At 39.1% G+C, this 17,533-nt stretch overlaps 1 protein-coding gene across 1 annotated transcript; it reads right to left on the bottom strand.

Annotated features, from left to right (window-relative positions):
* Positions 1-3,696: 3,696 nt before the first annotated feature.
* Positions 3,697-15,405, bottom strand: ddx46 (DEAD (Asp-Glu-Ala-Asp) box polypeptide 46). The gene is made up of 23 exons (XM_053332374.1): positions 15,276-15,405; positions 14,889-15,053; positions 14,056-14,172; positions 13,815-13,902; positions 13,484-13,652; positions 12,913-13,154; positions 11,399-11,509; positions 11,021-11,186; positions 10,698-10,818; positions 10,145-10,320; positions 9,798-9,919; positions 9,319-9,397; positions 8,073-8,155; positions 7,718-7,882; positions 7,401-7,563; positions 6,995-7,188; positions 6,724-6,861; positions 6,258-6,407; positions 5,814-6,041; positions 5,065-5,283; positions 4,671-4,815; positions 4,478-4,551; positions 3,697-4,340 (listed from the first exon to the last, which is right to left on the bottom strand). Exons 1-23 carry the CDS (start codon positions 15,290-15,292, stop codon positions 4,293-4,295), a joined length of 3,180 nt encoding a protein of 1,059 aa, XP_053188349.1. The 5' UTR covers positions 15,293-15,405; the 3' UTR covers positions 3,697-4,292.
* Positions 15,406-17,533: the final 2,128 nt, after the last annotated feature.

The raw sequence follows: 17,533 nt of genomic DNA, 5'->3' as shown, positions 1-17,533 counted from the left end.
CTTCTGCTAGGAGTCGGAAATAAGTCGCAAGTGTATTATTATCACACACAGATACGGTAACAGAACAAATATCTCTTAGTAAAGTCTGAATACTGATAACATCAAATGAATATAATGGATATTGTTTCTTCCTTTTTAAAAGACCTGAAAACTAAATTACAGTACTGAAAAAAGAATAAGCAGAGAATCACTTCTTTGGCTCGGGGCTAGCCTAAATCCTGATCTAAAGAGAGCCTAGGGGATCCGTCAAGACCCCCACCAGACATGTTTTAGAACATACAAAAATAATATGTGTCTGATGTGTAGGTTAAAATAAGCTCCCACCACTGACAGATGTGTTTTGCCTATGGTTACTTTTCTTGGATGATTAACTGTGCAAAGTTTAACACTAGAAGGAATGTTTCCACACTGATCTGCTGAAGGAGGAAAGTTTATCTGTGCTCACTTTAAATCTGAGTTTCAGATGTGTACCTACAAACATGATTTGTGACATTACAACTAGTCCGGAGCCAATCTTTGTACACTATGCAACTTAAATGTTGAGACTTGAGGCCTCCAGTGCACACACACTAGAGACATCTTGTGTCCACTAGATGAACTTTTGAAATGAATAGTATTTGCATATTCAATATTTTTTCCAAATAGGGAGAAGTGATGGATGGAGGTAAATTTCTAAATAGGTAAGTTCTTTTGCAGAAAAGACATATTATACAAATTATGATTCACAGTAGAGTCTATGTCTTAAAATATGTCTGGAAAGTGCCTTAATGTTCTGAGCAGGACAAGAACAGACTCAACAGACTGATTAAAAGAGCCAGCTCAGTCTATGGCTGCCCCCTGGATCCCATAGAGGTGGTGGGAGAGAGGAGGGTTTTGGCCAAACTGTCCTCCATCATGGACAACACCTCTCACTCTCTGCATCAGACCGTGAGGAGGGCCTTCAGCCGCTCCTTCAGCGACAGACTCTTACACCACAAGTGTAAGAAGGAGCGCTTCTGCAGGTCCTTCATTCCAACTGCAGTCAGACTGTACAATGCTGCACTATAGTTGCACTTTAGGGATCTTTTTAATTTTATTGTTGTATATATATGTTATAATTGCACTTTATGGTCCTTTTTCTTAGTTTATAATTGTATTGTTGTATATATATATATATATTATAATTGCATTTTAGGGTCCTTTTATTTAGTTTTTAATTTTATTATATACACTTGTTTGCTTTTTCTATATAACTATGTTTTGAGCTGCTGTAGCAATGAATTTTCCCCACTGTGGGATCAATAAATGTTATCTTATCTTTAGCATCAAATTTCCTCTTTGTGTTTCTCTGGACAATGTTTGTCTATTGAGCTGCTGTGACAGAATAACAAAAAGTGGTAATTTGTTGCTAAAAGTACCGTAACCTTAAAAGACATCTGAATGGTTGAAGCTTCATGTGAGCATCAGAAAATCTTCTGAATACATTTTTGCACAGATGGAGGCTTGTGGATTTCATCCCTCCATCCCATCAGTTGAAATTGCATTATGAAGGGATCTCCTGATGGTCAATAGGACCAAGTGGAATGATTACAGCAAGAAAAACATGCCCCACCAGTCAAAAATATGTTTTTTCTTCCTGTACCTATAGAGTTGGATGTTTGAGCTTCACTCTGCAGAATGATTTATAAAGGTGAAGGCTGTTATCATATTAATCTTCTGAAAGTGGAAATATTATCTGCGCTAACTGCAAATCTGAGTCTCAGTGGTGGGCCTATGAGCATGTTTTGAGACACTGGGAAACAGTTCAGAAGCCAAACCTGGTCCAATATCCAACTAACACAAGAGTAGGTTGGAAACTTGAAGCCTCCGGTGCACATAAAGTTTTATGTCCCACTGGTAAACTTCTTTAATTAAATATATTTACATATTTATAGATTCAGGATTTTTTTAATAAGAGAGAGGGAGTTGATGCCATTTTGAGAATTTTAATAAGATGACTTTTCTTTATTCAAATTATTATTAAAAGTAGAGTATTTTATATGCATGTACAGCACTAGGCAAAGGTTTGGACACTTTCTCACTCAAGTGAACATAAAGGTGTGTCCAAACATTTGACTGGTACTATACAGCAGCCTTTTCATTAGGTACACCTGTGCAACCTAATGCAATCCAATAGAACAGCTCTGCCATTATATTTTCAATAATGTTTGCCACTGCTATACAGCCATGCACTAAGCACTTTGCTGCACTTTAAATACTTTTAGATTTATTAACTTTTTGCATGTTTTTATGTTGAAATGCATCACTTGAGTGCCACAACTAATTTCGTTGTGTTATTACGCAATGCCAATAAAGGCTTTCTGATTTCTGATTTTGCTGACATAAACAAAAAGGTGATCACAGGTTGCAGTGGGGGGGTCGGGGTGCATTGGATTGCATTATCTTGAAAAGAGTTCCTAATATTTTGCCCCCTTCATGTGTGTTAATGGAGTGGACAAAATATTACGAAAACTGATGATTAGAGGCTGGTGAGTGTATTTTATTTATAACATGTATCTTTAAACATGTCTAGAGGGGATCTTTAAAGAGCTTGAGTACAAACATTCCCCTTGCAGACATGGTGCTGAAATGCCACTGAGCAAGAAGCTGAATCCCCTCCAGCTGTTGACCCTGTCCTCTCTGTGGTGGAGGAGGAGGAGGCAGTGAACTTTCTCTTTCACAAACAAGTCAAACACAACATCCTTTTGATTACAAATATCTCTGACTGCTTACACACATCACTGCTCTTCAGTCTCACCATCACACGGCTCATAATAACCAAACATGAGGCTATTAATAGTTTTTAAAAAAAAGCAAAACAGACTGCTGCTTATGAGATTTCTGTCTTCTCCCTCCTGCAGAGGACAGACACACACACACACATACACACACACACACACACACAGGATGCTGGGAGGTGTGGACTTACTACACATACACTTCACTGTCAGTAGTAATATTCATTCACAAAAAAACAAAAAAAATATGCACATGGATTGCTCATCTTTAAGTCCAGACGACCAAACCTCCTGCTCTCAGAGTCACTTTGCCCCTATGTGTTCAACACCTACGGCTGAATTTAGCCTCATTTGGCCCGGATAACGGGATTTGAAGATAGCGGTGTAAAATCTTGGCTAAAAAAAAAATGCGGAAAATGAACGGAGATGTAAGATTTCTATGCTTGCATCGAGGCTAAATAAGGAATCTGAATACAACCTCCGGTCACCAACATCGGTACTAATGTTACTGTACCTCGATTGTTTGCAGATCTCGGAGCAGAAAGGGTTAAGGAGAAAAATGCTCTTTCATCCCTCAAAGCGTGAGTCTATCCATTTTCCCCAAAATATTTTCGCAACACAGGACATCGGCTGGTTGGACGGTTACCACATCGGTTTGTTTCGGTGTGAAGGTTGAAGAGACACCGAGCTGCTTCAAGTCTGATGGGGTTTTTTTTTATGTCCGAGCTCCAGAGGTTTGGATAAGAAACGCAGCCATTTTCCATTAAAAATTAATAAGACGGGAGCGCAGTCTGAGCATGCGCAGAACGCCAAAACCGTGGATGTGAAGAGAGGGTTTTCGCCTTCCCCTCTTGAACCACTTTCACATCCAAAACGCTGCTTTTTCTTAATACACATTCAGAAATAAAGCTTCAAAAACCTGCAGCGTGTTTTTTTTTTTTTATTCATTGTCCTGAAATAGTTTAATTATCCAGTTTTAATGCTCACCAGGCATGCGCTCCCCACTACTGATGAATAATATACAAACAAAAGGCTAATGAATAATTTAAACTGGTAAGACTTTAATGTATACCAGTTTTGTTCAAGCAAACAAATGGACAATTCAAGTTTATTTCCTTAGCAACCCCTTGCTTTATTGTAAGGAAAAGTAAAAACATCTTTCATCTGATGATTTCTTTTATAAAGCCTATTGTATGTTGCTTGTACATATAACAGGGTGAAATCTGACAAGAAAAATGATGTGAAACAAAATAGTCCTATATTTAAATACATACTGTAGTAGCTTAATGTTGAGGGAGGTCAAAACAACAGCAGACATTTGGGGATTTCTGGTTTTGTAGGTATAAAATCATTTGCAACTCAAGTAAAGCACATACGAAACTAAGGAAAAAAGAGAAAAAACGGATGCTAAACTTACGTAATTAAAGGGAACATTATTAAAAATATAGACTAAAATATTCTTTAACCAAATTGATGAAACTGTAGAGATGACGAGAGACGGTTGAGAGACTCCTCCGGAGATCCTTCGTTCCCCCTCTACAACACTTTGTATCGGCCTTTGCTCGTCGGCTGGTAGGAATTTTGCTGCAAAGAGAAAGTGAAAAAGAAAAGAAAATGAATGAGCGACATTTTTAGCAACCCGTTATATTTTATGTTGCTCTAATTTACTTTAGAAACATTACTAAAGTTTAAAAAAAAAAATCTATATTACAGATACTTACTAATCTGATGAGCTCCTCCTTGATTAGTCGTGTAATCTCTGTTTTGGCTTTTTGTACAGCCAGTTCATTTGCACCTTGAAAAGAAACTCAGCATTAATACACAATATTAAACACAGGAAGAGAATGCGAGTAGCATTTTTAAAGTGTAAAACTTCCTGAAAATTAACCCTGAAATTAATTTCCTGACACATACTTTCAATAGCCAGGTAGATCTTGCGTTCTCCCTCCTTTGGCTCTTTGCCTGGAGGGAAATATGTTCCTCTGATGGTGATGGCAGCTTCAGAGTATTCACCGATCCTCTGCAGAGCTTCTTTCGACGTCACCTTCCACCTGGCCGTCTGATAAAGAACAAAGGTTTGTTAGTTTGATACTTTCTTTCTCGGTTTGCGATTCTTTCCATCAAAATAGAAAACAGTTGGAAGATACAAGTATATTTTTTTCCAAGACATTAGAAGGTGAAAAACGAACACACACAGACACACACAGCACTGCTTTTCTACCTAAACACATTGAAAAAGATAAAAGCTTTAACTGAATAAACACAGATGACAGTGGAAAATGCCAGCCCTGCGCTGTGTGCTGCTGACCTGGGGGAAGTCGTTGATCTCCAGCTCCTCTTCATATCTTTTGACAGTCTCGGCCTGTTCAGCTGCCTGCCGCTCCTCCTCCAGCTTCTCCACAGGGGTGTAGTTCAGCTTGGCATTGATCTTCTCCGCCAGCTGCTCTGCGATGGTCTTGGCTGACACAGAGGGTGTCATGATAGTGCCGCCACGCAGGATAGCGTTGGTGGCCTGCTGCATCACATCCTGCACAAAAAGAGAAAGTGAGTTAGACTTCATTTGCTACATGTGAGGAAATAACACAACACATGAAACACATCACAAACTAATCAGAAAAAAACAATATACAATATAAGAAACATGAAATAAACAGGAAAAAATAACCTAAAGAAAAGAGGCATTAGGCGGAGATTTTAATAACTTTACATTACTTTTAATTAAGCTTATACTAAATTTGACCAACAACCTGATAGCAGTGACAAGTTAACATTTCCTTTTAAAACTGGCATTTGAAAATCTAAGGAGTTTTGGATATTAAGGACTTGCATTTGCAGTATTTAAGATAACACGTATATATAAAATTGGTTAAAATGAATGAGTAAATTAATTAAATTAAATGTTTTACATCAGTGGCTTATCTATTTGGTGTCAGGGTCTAAATGCTGACATCCAAACTGACAAAAGTTACTGACTGAAAGTAGGCTAATGTGACAATTTGAGATAAAATGTTCCTCAGTCTTTGCTTTGTCATTCCACACCCTGCAGTGAAAAAGTACCTGAGCTTCGGCACCCAGGTTTTTCTGAGCGTTGATCTTGAGAGCCAACCTCTTGGCCATCTCCAGTTTCTGGATGTTTCCAGCAGATGTGGGTCCGAGGCCTGGCATGCCTCCGGGAGCAGCTGCTGTGGCGGTTACTGCTCCCGCAGGACCAGTAGCCGCCCCAGGAGCAGACAGATCCTTCACCCTCTTCTTGGAGTTAAACATGCTTTCAATTTGCTCCTCAATCTGAAGAGAGGGGAAAGGTAGGGGAGATGATTGAGATGGGATGATGGCATGAATAATTAGTAATGATTATATAATTGTAAGAGGAAGGATGGCATACTTAAGTTTAATATTAATGGATACATTTATGCTCAGAAACAGATTAGTCCACATTTTGTTCCACTAACATGTTGCCGATCAAAAGACAATCATAAAAATAAAAAATATAACATCACTCACATCCAGGGCTCCGTCCTCATCATCAGAGTCCTGCAGGCCGAGAGCAGCTTTCTGCAGCTTCTTTCTCTCATTGGCCAGAGCGTGTTCTGTCTCGTCAAACTTAAAGCCTTTTCCTGAGAAGCCGCTGCTGCTCTTAATGGTCTTACCCTCCTGCAAGTATGAAAGCGAAAAGGAAAAAGAGAGAGAGAGGGGAAATATATATTTAATTGTCACATATGCATTCCTAGATTGGTCAACTTGGTAACTGCGACAAGGATTGAACCTATTTATCCTGGTTCATTTCAGGTATTGATAATATCATTCAGCATCACAATAAATTATTTCTGGGCAATGACATGCTTTAAAATTTCAGGAATTCAAACAGTTACCTGCTATTTCTAAGTGCCTCCTAATGCAGCTTTAAGATTGAATGCAGGCTTGATGCACAGATACTCTAAATGTTTCAGATCACTATCTCTCATCTTACCGCTTTCTGTTGGTCTCTGAAGGAACTCCAAAGCTGCTCCAGTTCGGGAGGAACAGGAGAGCCGGACAGCTCCAAGGCTTTGATGATATCGCCAGCATAGCGTACCTGATCATCTGTGATGAAAGTGTAGGCATAACCCTGAGAGAAGGAACAAGATATTAATGTTGTAAATGTCAAGATTTAAACTCTGATAAAAGAAAAGATTTATATGTGTAATTTTACAGGATTCCAGGAAGTGAACTAAAAACACACTCATCTTTAAATAACTGACCTTGTTTCCAGCTCTGCCTGTGCGTCCTGCCCTGTGGACATAGTCCTCATAGTGGTTTGGACAGTTGTAGTTGACCACCAGGATCAGCTGTTTGACGTCCAGGCCTCTGGCAGCCACTGAGGTCGCCACCATCAGACGACAAGCTCCGTTCTTGAAGTCGTTGATGATGCTGTCTCTGTCGTACTGGTCAATTCCTAAGAAGAGCACAGGAAAGGAATATCAAAGACCAAATACTAAACATGTCCATCATAGAATACAGTCAGCAGATACTCTTCAGAATGGGTTATTTTCCTTTATCGATATGCAGACTTAAAATTGACCAACATATTTCAATTTTTTCAAGTTCTGTAAAGTCAGTAATAAGAGCCTGTTTATATTTATTCCCCGTGTAAATATGAGCCAGTACCTCCATGCAGAGACATGCAGGGGTACGAAGCTTTCATCAGGTCTTTGAGAAGCGCGTCTGCATGCTCCTGTTTGTCCACAAAGATGATGACAGAGCCCTTTTCCTGGTAGTGGCCAAGGATCTCCAGAAGCTTCAGGAACTTCTTGTCCTCCTCAATCACTAACTACAGAAACAAATGAAAAGAAACGGGAACAGGGAGACTGATGTGAGACCACATTTCAACTGTATTACAAATATGAATCAGAAAAAAAGGACACTTAAAAAGACACATCAGCTCATGAGAGCAATGAGAAAGAGATGAAACATAGATGATTTACCACGTGTTGTTCCACATCAGAGCAGACCACACTACGGCCTCCCACCTGGACCTCTAGGGGCTTTGACAGGATCCTACGAGCCAGCGCCTCCATGGCTCTGGGGAAGGTGGCCGAGAACATCACTGTCTGACGGTCTGGACGCACATTGTCCACAATACGCATTACCTGGTAGAGGAACCAGACACCTGGAGGTTAGCAAATACAATTTCTCATCTGCATTATTGATCTTACTAATCCCAGGTTTCTCTGCTTTAACAGAAGGCATAAATACTAGGCTACAAGAAATTGGCACAGTAGTTAGACATTTGTGTCAGATTTAAATCTGGTAATGGTGATGTATCTGCATGCCACCTACCTGTGGCTCAAAGCCCATGTCAAACATCCTGTCAGCTTCATCCAGCACCACATACGTAACTCTGCGTAGGTTGGTGACACGACCTAAATACCAAGGAAGAGGAGCGAGAGTAAAACAATTAACTTTAAGAAATGTCTGTCTTCACACGCATCCTGCCTTCTTCAAAACATAAGAAACTAATCTTTCAAACTCAGAACACCGTTTCCATCTCGAGACTATCGGACATTACTTGAGAGTAAAACAAGGCATCCTAACTTCAGCACATTCCTCTAATCTAGTTTCAAGTGGCCAAGTTTTTATTTATTTGCATTTTAAAATGATGTTCATTTTTTTAGTTGTCTCTGTTCTTGCGTACCATCTCATGGGCATGAGGGACCTGTAAAAGTCAGAAAACAGCCTCAAGATACAATACAAGAGATGGAGCCCCATCAAGCATTATCTGACCAAGCGCCTTTTCACCTACAAGGGAAACATATTACAGATTACCTCGCATGTGTGGAAACAATAAAACCCCTTCAATTATAATAACTGGTTAGAAAAGATTTACATAATGCACAATAAAACTGTCAGCAAATATAACTACTTACTATTCTAAAAACATTTCCAGGATTTATTCACATTTTTATGCAAATGATTGGTGCTGTACAGGGCTCTACAATGATATTTATTCTCAGAAGCAACATGAGCTCCTAATTAAAAATAATTAGGGAGACCAGCGATGCGTGATCTGTGAAAACAACAGGAAAATCTCTCTCTGAGCTTTGAATCTCAAGATGCACATGTGTGCCTTTTATCTCTTTAATGCAGTTTTGAATTTATTCAGGAGAGTATATGCTTGTTAAACAGCAACACTGTAGAACCCTGGTTGACCATTCTGGCTACTCTTATTTAATATAATAAGTTACAGGAGCTGACCAACCAACATTCATGTGGCAGTATAGTCATGAAATATTTTGATCATCTGTGGCTTGTAGACTGAAGAACTGCGGAGGCAGCACCAGGTCCACCTACCTGTACTTGCCCTGATCTTCAGGAAACACATCACTGTCTTGTAGATATGACTGATCCCAAAGGTGGTCAGATAATGTCAACAGTTTAGTAAGTGGTACTGACTTAGTTCATCATGTATTTTATCACACTAGAACATTTATTCCATGCAAGGTAATTTACACAAGACTCTCAAGGCATCAAAAAAAGCTAATCTGCATCCACTTATTATCAGAGTAAAAAAGTGTCTAAAACTCACCACTGTTGGCACCCAACATGTCAATCATTCTTCCAGGTGTGCACACGATGATCTCAGCTCCTCGCTTCAGCTCAGCAATCTGGACAAATAACAACCAATGACATTAATGCAATGTTCAAAGTTTGAATATGACAGATGACCAAAAGTAGCAGTCTGTCCTTATTTACTTATCTGGGACTGCAACTAAATCATTTTCATGGTTGATTCATCAAGTTGTGATTTTCTAAATGAATGGATTCATTGTTCCATATTAAAAACATAAAAAATTATCAGGAACAGTCAAACCTTCTGACAAACATTTGCTGACTAATATGATGATGTTTGGGGACTTTTCAGTGTTACTAAGTGGTTGCTAGGGCATTCACATCAGTATGTAGCTTCACAACTGAGGTTTACACTGAATAATCAGACCATTACAAGCCAATTAAAGCCCACTGGAAATACAATTAGACAGGCATCATTACTGTGAGTATGTTTACCTGTTCACTGATACCTGTGCCTCCATAGACACACACCACCCTGAGTCCCAGCGGTTTAGAGAATTTCTTGCACTCCTTGGTGATCTGCAGAGCCAACTCTCTGGTCGGAGTCATGATAACAGCTGTGTGAAAAGGAGCAAAACAGAATGAGAGAATATGTTTGTGTCTTTTACCATTTTGATGGTTAGGGTTTTGAAAGGAACGGGGGTAGGACGTCACAAATCCATGTCCCACAATTTAAGCCACATCAGTTATTCCAATTTTACTTAATATAATCAAAAGAAAATGGACCATATTTCATGAAATATTCAAGTGAAAAAGAAAGTATTAAATAATCTGTTCCTTACAGATGGGTCCCTCAGACTCTTCCAGGGGCCTCTGGTCCATGATGTGTCGGAACATGGGCAGCAGGAAAGCTATGGTTTTCCCGCTGCCGGTCTTAGCAATGCCAATGAGGTCTCGGCCTGCCATGACAGAAGGGATGGCCTGGGCCTGAATGGGGGTGGGCTTGTCGTAGCTGTACCTGAATACATTTAGGAGAAAACAGTATGAGTGCTTGACATAATTATAAAGAATCTATAAATGTCATTTAATGATCTGAAACACAGAGGATTTTTTTTTTCAGCTAGATCTTAAGAAATTCTCCTCTGTGTGTTTTAACAGCTATTTCACAGTATTGCTGCATTACCAGCAGTTTCATGTCCAGCTAAATGAATCTATGTACTTCACGCAACAAACAGGAAGCTGTTCTCTGCACATGAATCTAAAATCAGCCATTTACCCATTTACACATAAGCTGACTGCAGAATTTCTGAATTTTCAATTGGCCAGATAATTACTATACTGCAAAAAAGAAGTTGCCTAGTTCATCACATTATTGTCTCCCTCAGGCAGACTCACTTCTTCAGGGCATTGAGAATCTTCATAGACACCCCACACTGCACCCAGGTCTTGATGGGTTTGGGAGAGCCCTTCCCTTTAACAGTAATGCCCTCCATTTCCAACCGGTAAGCATTCACATCTGAATTGATTAAAAAGTCACATAAAAAGATGTTAGACAGGTAGCAAGGGTGCTAAAAAGTAATTAAACTTTACCAAGAAATATACATGCACATACAGTATTTGCCATTTTAATGCTGGAAACAAGTGGAATTTTATATTTCTGGCTGATTGTCATGGTATAATTAACATAACCATCTATTACAAATATTCTGTTTACGGACCTTCTGGAGTCATCCTGGCGAGCTCAGGCACCTCCACGTAGAAGTTTTTTCGGAATTGCTCGTACTGGATCTTCCCGTGGTCAACAGGCTCCAGGATCTTCCTTTGTTTGGTTTGGAAGCCTGTCAGAGCTGTCTGCAGATCCACCTCCTCCTCCTCTGATGAGTACTGTCACACAGAGCAGTCAGATTTAAGTTAGTTCGCAGTTTTATCCTTCAGGAGACACCTCATGAAATCGTCAGGCAGTTTGATGGACACACAATTTAGGAAAGAGGAGCACTTTTTGCTAAAGAAAGAAACACCATCATCAGTATTGAATAAATGCTGGTGAATGTGTGACTTCCTTCACAAGTAAAATAGTGATGAGGAAGAAAACTCACCTCCATTGCATCCTGGTCATTCTCCATCAGCTCACCCTTCTTCTTGTGAGTGTGAGGTCCTTTCTTTGTTTTGACAACTGTCACAACTTTGGTGACTGTCATTGCTCCCTTCTGTTGAAAATTGGGGGAAAATAAATAAATAAATATTACTGGGCACAACAGAAGAGGAAAAGATCCACAGAAATGACATCAAGTGCAACACTAACTGACATAAACTGATGTTGACAACCAATGTTGGACAATAAAAATGACATAAAACCACATATGGGGCTGTCCGTTGATTTGCAAACTAAATGAGCAAGTTTTTAGAGCTAATGCTAATGGTTAATTGACAGTGTGGCCGACAACGCAAAAACAATCTTACATATGGCAATATATAGTAATTCAAGAGGATGGGAGGTGATTGTCAATGCTTTACTTCTCACTCGCATCAATCTGATAGAGATCAATTATTACATATTTTATACATTTAAACCCCCTTTAATGATTACCGGCTAGTTATGGCAGAGGGTGAAATTGTCTTTTAACGCAGATCCAAAATAATGTTCCATAACTCTGACAGTATTAAACATCAGATGTAGGGCTGCAGCTGTCGATTATTTTTAAAAATCGATTATTCTATCAATTATTTCATTGATTAATCGCGTAATCCAATAACATTTTTTGCCTTACTAAAAAATCTAAACTAAACCCACTTATTGCATTTAACTTCAGTACCTTCTAAAACAAATAAATGAAAATAATAATAATACAGTAAAGTCAAATGACTTTGAAAGAAGACATATTTAAGATTTATAACTTAGACAAAGGCTATTAGGTCTGAATATTCAATTGTTTTAATCAAAACTAAACCCATTTATTGCATTTAACTTCAGTGCCATCTGAAACAAATACATGAACTTACTTACTTTTAGTGTGACTGATTTTAATTTTTGCATCATTAGGCTACCATACAAATTAAGTGCACTAGATTCCCCCGCTCCTCCTACCTCAGGCTTTCAGTGTAGAGACCTGAGATTAACATCTCCCTGCTCCTCTCCTCATCTCCTACTGCTGACTGGCTGACTGAGATCTTCTCAGCAAGTAGAAACTGATAGTTCACTAACTAGAACAACAAGCTTAATGATCCACAAGGTGACGTTAGAAAAATAAGACATGACGGGCAAAAAGAAAACCGATCGGTTTGAGTGTGTGTGGGTGTGTGTGTGTGTGTGTGTGTATGGGTGTCGCCTCCGACTAGATGCCGCACACACTTTGTAGTTTTCACGCTCTAGTAAACTGCTCTGCGACATAGCGAGTGACACGATGTGCGTCAGTAATAACCATCCGTGTGAAACACAAGCAGAGCACGTCATACAAACAAGTGAAATTAATTAAACAAAGCTTTGATTCATGAAAAACTGCCTGGATGATTTTTTGTAATCAAATTATTTGAATAATTTGAGTAATCGTTTCAGCTCTAATCAGATGATTTGGCTCTAGTCTCAAGTGATGCAGATCTCCTTCGTCCTCACCTTATCATTTCCTTTCATGGCTCCCATGTTGAACTTCTTCACCTCCTGTTTGACCTCCTCCATGTAGGCGTCCAGAGGATCTACATCATCCTCCTCAGTCTGCTGCTCCATAGGAGTTTCCTGCTCTTTCTCACCTTCCTCTCTCTTCTCCTCCTTAATATCCTTCTCTTTCTTCTCTCCCTTCCCTTCCCCATCTTCATCATCGTCTGCCTCCATTGGAGCTGACCCCTCCTCATCATCATCTGCAAGGAAGAATTAATTGTAAGTAACCCAATGTTGCATGCAAGTTAACACTGATATGGCAGGTCAAGTGATTGTTTATCTGATTAAAGTGTATTAATTATATATTAATATAAATATATATTATTATATTGTCATATAAATACTACTCAAGCACAAACTCAACTCAAACCCAAGACCTTCCACACAACATTATTTCTAAATTCACCAAATAAAACTTCACTTGGGCTTCCTTGCTTCACTTACAGTACATTACACGTTTGTCTGTAGCTATAAGCTGAGCACATGTAAATGAAATTGTTGCTGAATGGGTTTACAATTAGTTCCTCACCATCATCATCCTCCAGGCTCCACTTCTTGCCCTGCTTCATCTCCTCCAGTTCTTTCTTGATCTCTCCGATGTTTTCAATGGCCTTCTTCCTTTGTTCCTCCCTCCACTTTTCCACCCGCTCCTTCCTCTTCCTCATCTCCTCCTCTAGCTTGTTCTGGTCAAAGTCTTGCTGAATTGACACAAAAGGAAAGACCAAAAGTCAGCCACGTTTTTTCAAAGATTAATATTATGTATATAATAATCTTATTTACTCCAGGTCTGTCACATTTTACATCTGCTGTGCGACCATTAAGAGTTAGAGTTAAGCATAACCTGAAAACATTCAACTTACATCCTCCACCTTCTCATCTTCCTTCTCCTCTTTAGTCTTTTTTTTATCAGATACAGGATCAACACTGTCTTTCTCCTTGCTTACTGACCTGTAGGGAATAAAAACATTTTTAAAAAACAATGAGAAAAAACACATCATGTTGAAATTTTCCCAGTGAGTCATTGAAAGGTATTGTGAACACTGATGTAATCAGTGTGCTTAACACAACATTTGTCAGATCAACCAGGAGGGGAAGCCTCACTTTGCTCTCCTGCTCTTGCTGGGGCTGCCAGATCGAGACCTCCGGGCTCGGCTCCTGCTGCCCGACCTCCTCCTTTCTCTGCTTCTGGTCCTCCTCCTCTCTCTGCTCCTGGAGCGCCTGGACCAAAAAAAAGCATTACATGAAATTACAATCACACGAGAGAGTTAACATAGTTCATTTGCAGTTCTCAGGCTTTCTACACTTGGAAAATCTTGACTCGTGAATTTCTAGAGCAGGTGTTAACAAACTTTACATGTCTTTGTGTCAGTGTCTTTGCTGGACTGACAAGTTCTTTCAGTGCACAGTTGCTCATGCCCCTAGTCAAGAGTCAAAAGATGACCGAAGGTTACACAGAGATCATATGTGTTGAGGAAACTATAGGGTGGCAACAAGTGGTGCCAAATTCTGCTGATAGTCTGTAAAGAACTTAATTGTTTGGCTTCCCAGTATATTACTGCCCTACTGACTGACTACTTTATGCTGATGTTAGGCACCTTGAAATGCCAATCTGTATGAAAAGGTGCGATACAAAAAATTAAACTTGACTTGAGTCTTATAATAAGAGTGAAAACAAATGCACAGAACTCCACTTGCTGCTTGATTTACCTAAAAATGCCAATTCCTTTTAGATAGATAGATGTTTTATTGTCATTTCTATACAACGAAACTTTCCTTGAGGGCAGTCTTTATCACAACGGGATAAAAAAGAAAAGAAGTAACCATAAATAAAAGGAATATCAAGGATTGTGCAGTGTAAGGTGCAAGTCCAGTAAGGTGCCAGAGTCCTAACAGCACTCATACACCACACACAGTAATACACCCCTTTAAGTTACCTGGCTCTCTTTCTGTCTCTGGACCGTGACCGGCGCCGTTCCCTGCTCCGGGACCTCTCCCTCCTGCTCCGGTCCCGGTCGTCTTTCTTGGAGCGTTTGTCCGGAGAGCGACTCTTTGATCGGCTCCCTGACCGTCCCCGAGAGGCGGAACGCTTCCTGTAGTGTCTAAAAGGAGCAAAGACCAGAATAATCATGTAGCTGACAAACGGTAGATGAAAATACTACATTGTTTTATATAAAATGAGCAACATTTAAAAAGCTTTGTGCGGTAAAGTGTTCGCATTCACACCTGGACGTGTTAGCTACGATGCTAATGTTAGCGAAATTAACAAGTAAGATATATACGAAAGGTTGAAACAGCAAATTAAACCCAAACATTTGACTTACCTCGACTCGCGGCCCATTGATATCCCACGAAGTTTCACGTAGTAAAGAAAGCCAAATTAGTTCACAATTAAACACGACACTAGTTGAGCTAGTGTGGATATTTCATGGACGGTTGTTTGGGTCTTTGAACCTGTACGTAAGAAAAGTGCGACACGTTTTTCAAAAATGTTGCTACGTCAATTGCGTAGCGCGCCGCCCAGTGGTGGGAGGTCAGACCATAGACATCATATACATATATACCACAAACCTTGTTTATTACCATTTACAGTACTGAACTTATAGTGTTATTTTATCTTATACGTAACACATATCTTTTTTTATATATATAATAACACTACTACTACTACTACTACTACTATTTTATGCAGTTCTAAGGAACTTAATGTACAGATTCATGGTTCGGTTAACTGAATCAAAAAATGAAGTTATGATGGCATTAGCCCAGCCTACACAAAATGACACAAAATACTTTTATTGTTTTAACTCAGTATGTATTTATACTGTCTTGTTATTGTATTGTCTTGTGTTTTATTTTATTTTGTTTTGTTTCCAGTTGATGTGGACCTGTGGAGGCATCCATAAATAAAGTATTATTGTTGTTGTTGTTGTTGTTGTTATTATTATGATTATGATTATGATTACTACTACTAATAATAATAATAATAATAATAACTTTATATGATAGGCCTATAGCACCTTTCACAGAAATACAATTCACAAAGTGCTTCACAGAATACAAAAAAGACCATAAAAACATGCAAACAAGAAAAAGGCAATAAAAACATACAATCAATGAGGAAGATGCAAGAAAAACTAAATCAAAACATAAAAGACCTAAAATATAAAAGCAAAAATGCAGGCAAACAGAGGACATACAACAGAAACAAGCACTTAAACAATTTAAGGTCTTTTTTTGCTTTTTACAAACCTCTACAGAGGCTGCAGATCGTAACCCTGCAGGTAAAGAGCTCCATGGTGTTGAAGCCACTACTTGAAAGGCCTGATCACCTTTTGTATTCAGGCGGTAGGGAGACACAATCAGTAGGCCCTGGTCAGCAGACCTCAATGACCTACTGGGTATATACAACTGGAAAAGGTCATATAAGTACTCTGGTGCCTGATACTGCAGGGCTCTGTAAGTGATTACAAGAACCTTAAAATAAATTCAAATAACAAATAAACATGAAGAATATAGAATTAGCGTAATGTGTGACCTCTGGCTGGACCTGATGAATAGCCAAGCAGTAGCATTCTGGACCAATTGTAGGCAGTTCAGAGATGACTGGCTGAGACAGGTAGAGAGGACATTGCAATAGTTCAGCCGGGACGACACAAAGGTGTGGATGATCATCTCCAGCTCACCTTTTATTGTAGACTATTCAACAATAAAGGTGTTTTGCTCCATCTTGACATCAAAATGCTGCTTATATGTACACACCAATGAATCAGTTTTAATATTCAAATAATATATATATATATATATATATATATATATATATATTATAGTAGTATGATAAATATAACATGGTTTATTTTTATTATGGTATTGCTACTTAAGTACAATAGGTGAGTACTTCTACTACCAATGCATAATAGTTACATTTAGTAGGCATGGGGACTCATACATAAGAAGTACAAGAGGTTGTTTTTTTAACTTTAGAGCTAAAATAAATACACCTGATCTTATGTCTTTCATTCTGGCATTGCTATTATTAGGCCAAAGCTACATATTTGCTAACATTTAACCCTCCTGTTGTCCTCAGGTGAAGGAAGGAGGAAGGAAGGAAGGAAAGGAGTAAGGAGGAAAAGAGGAAGGAAGGAAGGAAGGACGGAAGGAAGGAAGAAAGGAAGAAAGGAAAGGAGTAAGGACGAAAAGAGGAAGGAATTTAGGAGAGAAGGGAGGAAGGAAAGGAGAAAGGGAAGGAAGGAAGGAAGGAAGGATGGATGGAAGGAGGAGGGAGCAAAGAAAGAGGGGAGGAGGGGAAGAAGGAAGGAAAAATTAAAGAAAGAGGGAAGAAGGAAGGAAAGAAGGAACGGTCAAAAGAGATGGGGTCAATTTGACCCGGGAGGACGACACAAGGGTTAATAATATCTCATTTTTATCACGTTAGTTAAACCTCAATTCAAAAACTGTTAATCTTACAAATATTTCTTAGGGTAGGTAAATAACACCTCTACAGAGACAACAGATGAAAAAAAAGCCTTTTGACTTATTCTAGTGCTTTTGCAATGTTTGTGAATGTGCATTGTTCCTGTTA

The sequence above is a fragment of the Scomber japonicus genome, chromosome 13 (genome assembly GCF_027409825.1).
Source record: "Scomber japonicus isolate fScoJap1 chromosome 13, fScoJap1.pri, whole genome shotgun sequence".
Lineage (NCBI taxonomy): Eukaryota > Metazoa > Chordata > Actinopteri > Scombriformes > Scombridae > Scomber > Scomber japonicus.
Note: the sequence above shows the minus strand (reverse complement) of the source record. Positions and strands in the feature narration are given on the sequence as shown.

Excerpts from the sequence above, each read along its gene's own strand:
- ddx46 (XM_053332374.1), bottom strand. Across the intron at positions 10,819-11,020 it reads CGCCAGGATGACTCCAGAAG|ATGTGAATGCTTACCGGTTG; the intron begins GTCCGTAAACAG and ends TAATCAATTCAG. Across the intron at positions 6,408-6,723 it reads TCAGAGACCAACAGAAAGCG|GAGGGTAAGACCATTAAGAG; the intron begins GTAAGATGAGAG and ends TCATACTTGCAG.